The following is an 11,488-nucleotide window of genomic DNA, read 5'->3' as shown; positions in this document are numbered from 1 at the left end:
CAGAAAAAAACTCACTGTAAATTTAACATATGAAAAAAGTTATTTTGTTGTAAAATATCATAAAAAGGCTAACCACAAACTAAAAATATATATGTTACCAAATATAGCAGAGAGAGGGTTTAATCTTTTTAATGTATAACTCATACCAGTTAGTAACGTTTGCAGGAGAGGCAGTAGCAATATAGAGAAAGCATTGTCTTTGGACCCTAATTTTTTTTTTTTTTTAAAGAAACAGGGTTTTGCCATGTTGCACAGGCTGGTGGGAAACTCCTGAGCTCAAGCAATCCACCCCCCTCCGCCTATTCTTACAACTTTTATGTTTGAAATTATATAAAAAGTTACAAAATAAAATTTTAACAGAAAAGTTGACTTTTTACATGCACTCAAAATGTTACAAAACCTAACATTTGGTTACTTTTGTTTTTGCAGAAAGGACAGTCTTCCAAAGTAGAACAAGAGAGACTGGCAAAGCTTAAGATTAATACTGTATCAAGTTCATTTATAGACTTTCAATAATGTAATATACTCCCCACAGGAAATTAAACCATTACAGGTAAGGCTAACTCTCTTTATCCACCACTGAGGCAATCACTGTTGTCTGTACAACTCTTCAGACCTCTTTTTATGCATTTATCCATCTACATGCAGAAAAGGTAAAATATTTTGCAATTAAAAAAAACACATGATACTACACATATTACTCTAACAACTTGCTGTTTTTACCCAACAAGACATCCTGGATTTCTTTCCTTTCATAACACAGATATACCTCATTCTTTTTAGTTGCTACAGAGTATTTGTATGAACATATTATCTATTTTTCTACCGATATACATCTGAGTCATCTCCAATTATTCTGTTTTACCAACAAGGCAACATCAAACATCTTTGCATATACCTCTTCTGTAAATATGTAAGTGTTGATGCAGGGCAAATAGAAGTAAAAATGCATGGAGTATAGACATTTACATATTTAACAGATAAAGCCAAAATGCTCTCCAACATTGCTTTACCAGTTTAAACTCACAGCAACAGTGAGAAAAATATTTATTTCCCTAAACCCTCACCAAAGACTGAGATAAACTTTCCTCTTTTTTTTTTTTTTTTGTAAATTGATGTTATTTCTCTGATTTTTACTTAACCAGTATTTTCATATTTACTGGACATTTGCATTTCCTTTCCTGTGAAATGCCTGTTCATATCCTCTATTTTTCTAACGGCCTTTTGCTTTTAAGTCTGTATGAATTATTTACATAATCTGGACATAATAAATAGAGAGGTATAATAGCATAGTAGGTTAAGAGTTAACAGGATGAACTCTAGAGCCAATTTGCCCAGTCTGATTGGCAGCTCCACCATTCACTAGCCATTTAACCTTGGTCAATTTACTTAGCTTGGCTATTGTGTATCTATTTCCTCATCATGTGTAAAATGGGAATAATAATGGAAGTTTTAGAGTTACTGTAAGGATTAAATTAGTTAATATGCATAAAGTGCTTTAAAACAGTGCCTGGCAAAGAATTAACTGTTATACACGTTTTCTTTGTCTGAAGGATACACTGCAAATATTTTCTCCCAAACTACCATCTTTTAACTTTTGTTTGTTAAGTCTTTGCTTACCTTTCCTCAAGCAGTTCTTTCTCAATTTCTCGACCATCAGACATTACATAAGTGGATGAAACTAACAATTGACTGCCCTGACTGGATCTCACAATCAACTTAAGAATAAATTCAGGCATCAGCCAAAGTGTATAGATTTTTAAAACCTTTGCACAGATTTTAAAATAATAGCTTAGTTCCTTACAGCATAAAGCATGCCTACGAACCAACAAGACTGATAACTCACCAGAAAAAAAGGACAAAAGAAATAGACAAGTTCACATAACACACCAAAACAATGGGAAAAAACCGGCTCTTAAAAATATGAAGAGATCCTACAGTTTGATTTCAAGCCTAACAAAATTTAAAAATTTAAAAATTAAGGCTGGGTGTGGTGGCTCACACCTGTAATCCCAGCACTTTGGGAGGCCAAGGCAGGAGGATCAAGAAGTCAGGAGATCAAGACCATCCTGGCCCAAATGGTGAAACCCCATCTCTACTAAAAATACAAAAAACAGCTGGGTGTGGTGGCACGTGCCTGTAATCCCAGCTACTTGGGAGGCTGAGGCAGGAGAATCACTTGAACTAGGGAGTAGGAGGCTACAGTGAGCCAAGATTGTGTCACTGCACTCCACCCTGGTGACAGAGCAAGACTCCTTCTAAAAAAAGAGATCCTTACTCTCATTTAAAATTGCAAATTGACCAGGTGCAGTGGCTCACATCTATAATCCCAGCACTTCGGGAGGCCGAGGCAGGTGGATCACCTAAGGTCAGGAGTTCAAGACCAGCCTGACCAACAAGGTGAAACCCTGTCTGTATTAAGAATACAAAAATTAGCCAGGCGTGGTGAAAGGTGCCTGTCATCCCAGCTACTCAGGGGGCTGAGACAGGAGAATCGCTTGAACCTGGGAGGTGGAGGTTGCTGAAAGCTGAGATTGTACCATTGCACTCCAGCCTCCAGTGTGGACGATGGAGCAAGACATCATCTCAAAAAAAAAAAAAAAAAAAAAAAATAAAAAAAAAAAAAAAAAAAAGTACAAATTAAAACTACAAATTAGATGTTCCTTTTTATTTCACAGACCAGTAAAGATCAAGACGTTTTAAAATACACCCTATGTGGGTATAAAGAAATAGGCATTCATACATTGCTGGTGAGAGCTTAAATTGCTATAGTTTAGCACTGTCTTTCCAAAGTAAAAATGCACATACCCTTCAATTCATCAATTTAACATCGAGAAATGTATCCTACAGATAGACATTCATATTAAAAATGACATGCTTACAATGTTAGTCACTGCAGTAATGTTTGCAATAGTAATGACTGTTAAAAACCTAAGTGTCAACTAATAGGGGACTAGCTAAACAAACTGTGGTACAGTCAGATGATGAAATATTATGCAGTTTAAAAAATAAGGCAGCTCTCTCTATATCTGAATGTGAAAAACCTTCATGCTATATTGTTAAGTGTAAAAAAGCAAGATACAGAAAAATGTATGTATTTTGCTACAATTTTTATGTTGGTGGAAGTAATGTATTAGTGCACATACATTACATTTATAAATGCTTAATTTCTCAAAGAACACACAACAAAAAGGATATAACAAATTGGTAATGCTTGCTTCTGGGGAGGGAATGGCTAGAAGATAATGAAAGGAAGGAATACTTTTCACTGTATATGCTGTTTTGCACCCTTTTGAATTTTGTACCAAGCGTTTGTATTATCTAATCAAATAGAATACAACGTGTGTGTGTGTGTGTGTGTGCGCGCGCAAACAGACTAAAACCTAACTGTAACTACATAAAACTTTCTACCAGTACCTTTTAAATGGTAGCACATCATTTAGGTAGGGTTTGTGGCTAATCTATTTGTTACAAAAGCAGAAATTCACCATCCTAGCTGCCCAACATCACCCCTTATGGAACTTTTGAAACCCAGAAATTAGGTCTGGGGTACAGCCTAGGCATCAGGATTTTTTTTAGTTTACAGGTGATGGTGACAGCGAGTCAGGACTGGAAACAGCTGAGGTAGATCATGGCATAAGTAAGTAAACATCCAGGTTCAACTTCAACCTCCACCTAGGTCATAACCATAGCTTCAACACTAATCCTATGCACGTCACAAAGTTCTTAAGAAGGAACAGGTGAGAATGTGTAGATGGCACAGTGAAAATCTTATTACCACCTCTCAATATATGACCAAATAGGTAGTATAATCTCTGTGTATTAACTGTAGTACACTTGCAACATTCATAGTAATACGTTAATCTCATATAGCACTCTAGAAAGAACTTTGACAAGAGAGGACTAGTGCCCAACAGGCCATAAACTGTGAGACGCTCGGTATCTCTGAATGCTAGATTCTTCATTTGCAATATGAAGAGAAGGAACCTTTATTTTTTCTACCTCCATGTTCTCTACCTTCCAGCTTTACATTTCTATAATTGTCTAAGAATCCAGACGTCTAAAAACAACTATTGCTTAGTATAGACTTTAGGAAAAAATAGGATCTTTTCATCCAATTCACGTTTAGGCCCATTTCAGTCCGGTGGGTTAGTGTTTCTTAACAGACCCTCAGATATGTATTATGTACTGCTGAATTAATGGTCACAGAAAAAAAATTTAGAATGCAAACATTCTTATCTAATAAATCTTAAATATTTTTAAAATAGTGAATCATGTAAAACAAGTGTACTAAATACATTTAAAGATTAAAATAGAGTCTGATGTATTGTCTTAAAGCAAATGGTTCAAGTTAAAAAGCAATAATCAAAATAGTAGAAGGGGTGTTCAAGACCACATCCAAACCTCTTATTTTACAAGTAAGGAAACAGGGGCTCACTCAGCAAGGTGAAAGAATTTGCCCAAAGTCATTCTGTCACTAATGACAGAAAAACAAATTTGTCATTTATAGTTCTCTGTATGCGTATTGATACAACCTTTTAATGTTTATCACTTTAGAGAGGGATTTTTGATGACTAAAATGACATAACGAAGCTAAAGAGATGCCATAAAAATGTCTTAACACACATAAAAACTTAACTTACATGAATATATAACTACACAACAAAATTGTGTTTGCAGTTCTCAAAAGAGAATAGAACTTTATTAGCAGCAAAAACATGTAATCTGATATTATTGTCAAATAATTTCATAAAGCACATTAACCAGGAAATAGGATTAGCAGCTATGATTAAAGGATAAAACGATGGTTTTATTCTGGCTCTATTAGTCACTTAAGGGTCTATTCAAAGAGTTCTAAGTTTTAAAAAAAACAACTCTATGAACCCATTGAGGTTTACCTCCTGTCTTCCGCAGAGCAAATGATTAGCAGAGTGCTCTGTGAACTTTTACAAAGAACCCTTTTCTCCTCCGTTTCTATCCATCTGAAAGATGGATTCTTCCTCCATCCTACATAACTCATCATCTCATTTCAAATATCTGATAAAAATGAACTCTTAGCATGAATACACCCTTTTTAATCTCTTTCACTCAACTCTACTGGATAGTCAATAAAATGTTTTGATTTATACTTCACAGAATTAAATAGATGGTTTTATTTAAACCTGTCATGTCAAATTAAAACACTTAATGTGTAAAGTGTGATTACGAGATTTTCTTTTCCAAGCTCCAGGACCAATTAGTAACAATACTGAAATGCACTAATAATAAGCAATCAGAGCATTAAGAAAAATGTAATCTTTTTACTAATGAGGCAACTTTGGCATCAATTCAAACCTAAGCTTAGTGGGCACTGTGATTTTGAAAGGGATGAACTTCCTGATATAGACTCATGCAGTTTCTCTTAATACTAACATCTTCTTGTTTTTTTAGGTATATAATTTATAAAATACTTTCATACCTAGTAATTATCTACAGGATAACATTGTGAAGTAGGGCATTTCCTAAAGGCCTATTCTGTTCTAGACACTGTACTTACACTGGGATGATTTTTTAAAAATGAACAAGAATGAATTCTATCTTGAAAGAGCTCACAATCTAACAGAGAAATGAACAAATGATTTCTATGAAATGCGCTATAATAAATAAGGAAACAAACAAGGAATTGTGATTCCCTAGCAGCAAGGCCTAACACCCTCTAGCCAGAAATGGGGCTGGAAGTGTCTTAGGTTTTGGGAAGGAGATCACATAGAGCAGGCTTTTGAAAGATAAGCAGGAGCTTTCTGACATAAACGTGGGGTGGGGTAAAGAAGAAAGACAATCCCAGACAGAGGGAACAACATGCATACAGTGGATAGTGGGAAAGCACTATCCCCAATTAAAAGATGAGGAAGGTAAGCTCCAAGGTAAGTGAGCTGCCTAACACCACATGAAGATTAATTTAACAACGTATAAAGAATATAGGTCTTCAGATTTTAATCAGCTTTGTACACCTGGAAATGCCAGTACATGCTGGACAAGAACATCAGATAAAGATTAGTTTCTATCTCCTATTTACTCCTTCCTAAGAGATGGTCCGTGCATGACCCAGATCCTGGGGAGTGAGAAAGAGTGGGCAGAGATAAGGAGGGAGGCTTATTTAAACCTCCTGGCAATCCTGTGAGATAGGTGTTTTTACTATCCCCATTTTATATATGAGAACATGGAGGGCCAAAGGCATTAACAAAAGTTGGAAATTAAGAGAAGATTCAAACCCAGGTGACTAACTTCACCAGGCTTCTAAGCTCAAGCACTTAACCATACCCTATAGAGCCTCCCTGCTCTGCCAAACAACTCTAGGCCATTCTTGATCTGAAGACATCAGAGAAAGAAACCAAGTGGGTTTTGGAACACATGGTCCCACAGATCTCGTACTGTACCACACATCTGAAAAATTCACACAAAATTTCACATTTGGTTCTCTTATTAATCTGGTATTCCTTGAGTAGAAAAGCCCGCACATAAGGTGGCATGGGTGCTTTCTGCAACATTTTTACAATCTAATTTAATTGGACAAGAGGAAACTTAACAAGTGGTAATCAAAAAGGAAATCACAGAGTAACAGCATGAAGCCTGGAGATATATAAAGGAGGAAGCCCCAATCCCTCTTTTTTGCTTGAGTGTGGGATTTTTCGAGGGCAGGAGGGAAGCATACAAATGTGTTTCAGGTGTGCTAGCATAGCTGCTACTCACCACACAGTTCAGACCAAAGAACGGAGTAGAGTACACCCTGATTTCCTTTATCAAGGGTTCATATAACAACCTTAGGATATCAGGCAACCAAACTCACCCCTTGAATACGTTTTAAGGAAGCAGACAATTCAGAGCTGTCATGGTTTCCTAGAGCAAATCGCAACAAATCCAGTGTTGCTGACAATATTTTCTCTCATAGGCAGATCCCGAATTCCCTGGGTTCATTTTAGCACACCTGAAACATGTTTGCGTGCTCCTTCTTCCCTCAAACCAGGCCCCTCGCAAAAAAACAACAAAACCCCACACATTCAAGCAAAAAAGGGGCATTGGGCTTCCTCCTTTATATATATTCAGGTTTCATGTTGTTATTTTGTGACTTCCACCTTTTTGGTTACCAGTTTAAGTTTCCTCTTGTCCAACAGACAAGTATTTGTCCAACTGACAGATATTTCACCTTGTGAAGTATATGGGGAAATAATTACAGGAATGAAATCCCTAAAGAAGGTTGTGGACTATCATGTTCAAGACACATAAACCAATCTGGCCAGGAACAGTGGTTCACGACCATAATCCCAGCACTTTGGGAGGCCGAGGCAGAAGGATCAACTGAGGTTGGGTGTTCAAGACCAGCCTAACCAACATGGAGAAACCCCACCTCTACTAAAAATACAAGATTAGCCAGGCATTGTGACACATGCCTTTAATCCCAGCTACTCAGGAGGCTGAGGCAGGAGAATCACTTGAACCCTGGAAGCTGAGATTGTGGTGAGCAAGAGCCTTCCATTGCACTCCAGCCTGGGCAACAAGAGTAAAACTCACGCCCCCAGACCCAGACAAAATTTCATATTTAGTCAACTGGTATGGCTCGCTCACTAAGGTAACAATTATACGCATGAGAAGGAAGGGAATTAATCAAAACAATACATAAACCAATCCATCCTCACTTTTCACTGGGGTGATCTGCAGTTGAAAGGTCCTACGCAAATCCAGAAATAAGAAAACTTCCTTTCAGGCTAATTGTCAGCCCTTACAGATCTCTAGCTCTCCAGGAAAGAGGCTCCCAATCAGTAGTATAAAATCTGCCAGCAATCTCCTAGTGGGCACTATCAGGCTTTCTTCCAAGGTTTCCCACTGTTGTGAAGGGAAAAGCTGACATGGTTACAACCTCCCCAAGCTGCTTTAATATCTTGTCAGAACTACCATCGACGCGTTTCCGTGACCTTGGCACCTGCTAATAACTCTTCCAACCCCTCAGCCCCCACCCTACAAAACCCACATGTTAGTTTCAGGGAAACAGAGAACGGTATCTCTTCAGAAGGTTCTGAATGTTAACCAACTGTGGATTACATCAGTTAAAAGGAGGAAAAAAAAATGGGAAGGGAAGTTCTGTATACAAGTAAACAAATACTTTTTTTCCCCTACAAAGCAGATACTCCATAACCTGAGCTACAAGATAAGCACCCTAAAAAGCAAGAAATTGACTAGGATAACAGATATAATACTTCAACTATGGCTAGAACAGTAATTATTATCCCCAGCAACTAGATGATCAATCTCTAAGCTTGGGTTGCTTTAAACCATAGAAACGAAGTGGTTTTCTGTTTTGTTTTTTTTAATCTGTAGACCCAAGTTTCACTTACAAAACTGTTCTTAGTGGTCTTTGTCATGGGGCAGACAAAAGCACAGGACAACTAAGTCCTTCTGGAAACCCTAACCCTCAATTCCAAGACATGCGTATATGCAGTTCCACGGTACAACCTGCAGTTACGTATTAGTGAGGCTCCAAAAGACAATGCCTAGCATCAAGTGACACGAAGGTGATAAAAGTCTGGAAAATCATATAAAAAGAGAAACTTTGGCCTATTTACAGTTTTCCCAATTACATTAGACATACGCAAAAGTTGAAAATTAAAATTTCCCCTCAAATATAAGGATACAGAAAAAAATAAAAAAATAAAATTTATTCTGAATTCTGAAAAGGTTTTATGGCCTAGAAAGTAATTTTGGGAACTAAGCTCGATTTCACTTTCTAGGTTTAAAAACTGTAGCCTCTTAAGAGCCCTAGGACTACTTCAGGTAAAAGATAAGAAAATTTAACATGTTCGGTTCTGAGGTTTCATAAAATCCCAAATACCTGAAAGGGGGAACAACCTGAAAAGAGGAAAAGTGGGAGAATGTGAGCTCAACTAATAACATGGCTATTCTAGGAGAGGAAAATTTTACATCCTGCCCAAGAAAGAATTGTTAGCCACTTCAATGCAAGTCAATTTTCTTCAAAGTGAAAAGTACGCCCTCATAATTGAGAGTTATTTACAAGAAAAATGAAGCCTGTTTCCAATCTGAGAATACTACATAAGGAAAATAATGCTAATTTTCAACAAATGCAAAAGTTTTATCGGTATCTCTTGCAAACAGAAAAAAAAAGCGATGTATCTAAATAACTACTGTGAAAAGAAATGGCAACCTGACACCAAAGGGTCGTTTTTAAAAATATAATGTTCAAATGACAGAACTCAAATGATCTGTCCACAGTAAGGCCCGGAGAACTCTGAGCAATATTTTCTATTTAGTCAACTGGTACAGCTCGCTCACTAACGTGGCAATTTTACGCATGAGAAGTAAGGGAATTAAGCTGGCTGAGTGCGGGTTAAGTGACTGTGTTTTGAGACCTGCTCACAGGAAGCCACTACATCCTGCCTGAAGTCCCGTCAGTCACGCCGTCCCTCGATTCAAGTCCCGCCGCAGCGAGCTGGGGCGAGTACAGGTGTCCGGCCGAGCCCCTCCCAGCGCGCTCACCCGCGAACAGCCCGCGCGGCAGCCACTCGGGCCCCCAGGGCGGCCTGTTTCCTGCAGCTCAGGGCGCCTTTTTCAACCTCTCCCAGGCTCGCAAGCCCAGGAAACGAGCATCCCCCTCCCCTTGGGCCAGCCCCACTTCCCCGCCCGCCTCCTCCTCGGGCCGCGCCTCCGCGTAATTACCACTCGGCTAGCACCGCCGGGCGGCTCCCCAGCACCCGCAGCCGCGCGGAGGCCTGCGTCTGAGGGCGGCCGGAAGCTCCTCACGCCCCCGGACCGCGCCCCCGGCCGCGCCCCGGGCTCTGGCGTCCCAGTGTCCAGGCCGCTCCGGACGACCAAGTCCCTCACGCCGGCGCAGCCGGGACTCCCCCACCCCAGGCCAATCCCCTGCTCCCACTCCCACCCTAGAGAAGCAGCCCCGGCCCACGCCGCCCCTTCGAGGCGACGCCGCCCCCAACACACCCCCTTACAGCCTCACCCGCGCCCAGCCCAGGCCCCCTCCCGGGCCTGCCATCCCAGCGGGGCTCGGCGCCGCCACCACCGAGCGCTCGCCGCCCCCTCAGCCCCGCGCCCGGCGCCGCCGGGGCGTCCCTTCAGCCCAGCCCCCGCTTACAGATCTTGCCCCGCAGGCTCTGCAACACTCGAACCTCGCAACTGTCCTCGTCCCCGGCCTCGGGCTCTGCCGTTGCACTCGCCGCCGGCGCATCGGAAGAAGCTGCCGCAGCAGCAGGCGCCGCCGCCGCCATGGTGCCGCCCGGGCCGTGCCGCAGCCCCACCGCCTGCGTAGCCCGGCGAGGCGGAGCCCAGCAGTGGCCTAGGCCCGGGCGAGCCGCGCGCCTGGCCCCGCCCCCGGGCCGCGGCCTGACTCGCCCCGCCCCTCCCCGCCCCGCCCCGCCCCGCCCGCCGCGGCCCCGCCCCCGCCCCACCCGGGTCTCCATTCGCCGCCGCCGCCCCCGCCTCCCGCGAGCCGGGCCCAGGCGAAACCGCCCTCCTGAATTGGGGCGCTGGCTAAGTGTGGCTCCGGGTCGTGGCTCTGAGCGGCCTTAAAATCCCCACCGGGAGAAAGCTCCGGCCCTCTGGTGATCCCAAATCCTCCCGAGAATTGGGCTCCCCTCAACGAACAGACCTGCACATCCCCTAACGCTAGGGGGAAATAACGGCCCTTCCCAATCGGGGGAACTCCCTGTGGGAAGAAAATAGAGTGGAATTTGGCAGGTGGGTGGACCTCAAAAGTATCTTATTCAAAAGGAGGCAAGAGATGCATTCGAGAGACTCCTCCAGTATTATCCAAACACTCCCCGCTGGCAAGCCAAACTCCTCCCACACAAATACTCTTACTAGGACCACTTCTCTGCAAAAGCTCGTTCAAGAAAAGGACCATAGACCCCCCAACTCCAGCGTGAGTGCAAAGCCTGACACCCTCTCAGAGAAATTCTGAAGCATTTACCATCACTTTTGTACTTCGGGAACAGAAAAAGCAAAGAAGGATTCCCACCACCACTTTTAAAAGCTCACTTTTAAAAGTGGGCTTTGTTAAAAAGTTGACTGACCCTGGAAAATGTGTAAATCTTTGACTAATTGTTAGCTTTATTTCAAGGGAACTCTTTACAGTGAGTAAACTGCATGAATAATACCCTGGTATGTGATGAGAAAGACAATTTCCTGGTGTTGAGGTTATTAACTACGTTGCCCTAAGAAGGAAGAAAGTGTGACTTAATAGGGCAGGGTAATTCTTTTTCAGGGCAACAACAGGAATAAGCCAGTCAGTCAACAAATATTTTTTGAGGGTCAGACATAGTGATGGCCTCAGATTCAGAGATATACACAAGGTCAAGATGAAGAGAGCTCCTGCTCAGATAACAGAGATAACAGAAAAGGGCAGAGGCATGGAAGATGAGAAATAGAATGGGGTGGCCGGACGCGGTGGGTCACGCCTGTAATCCCAGCACTCTGGGAGGCCGAGGTG

General features: G+C 41.8%; 1 protein-coding gene across 4 annotated transcripts in view; it reads right to left on the bottom strand.

Moving 5' to 3' along the window:
• The window catches only part of RASA2 (RAS p21 protein activator 2), a 120,321-nt gene extending 110,002 nt beyond the window's left edge, over window positions 1–10,319 (bottom strand). For 3 of the 4 annotated variants that reach the window (XM_037736831.1, XM_017523740.2, XM_017523741.2), the window contains exon 1: window positions 10,136–10,319. In XM_037736831.1, the coding sequence (XP_037592759.1) occupies window positions 10,136–10,268 (133 nt within the window). In that variant the 5' untranslated portion in view covers window positions 10,269–10,319. Of the gene's footprint in view, window positions 1–9,705; window positions 9,725–10,135 lie in introns of those variants that run through there. The other variant, XM_037736832.1, reaches the window with a different exon arrangement.
• Between the last annotated feature and the right edge of the window lie 1,169 nt (window positions 10,320–11,488).

The sequence above is a fragment of the Cebus imitator genome, unplaced genomic scaffold (genome assembly GCF_001604975.1).
Source record: "Cebus imitator isolate Cc_AM_T3 unplaced genomic scaffold, Cebus_imitator-1.0 Scaffold30, whole genome shotgun sequence".
In the NCBI taxonomy this organism is placed as follows: Eukaryota; Metazoa; Chordata; class Mammalia; order Primates; family Cebidae; genus Cebus; species Cebus imitator.
Note: the sequence above shows the minus strand (reverse complement) of the source record. Positions and strands in the feature narration are given on the sequence as shown.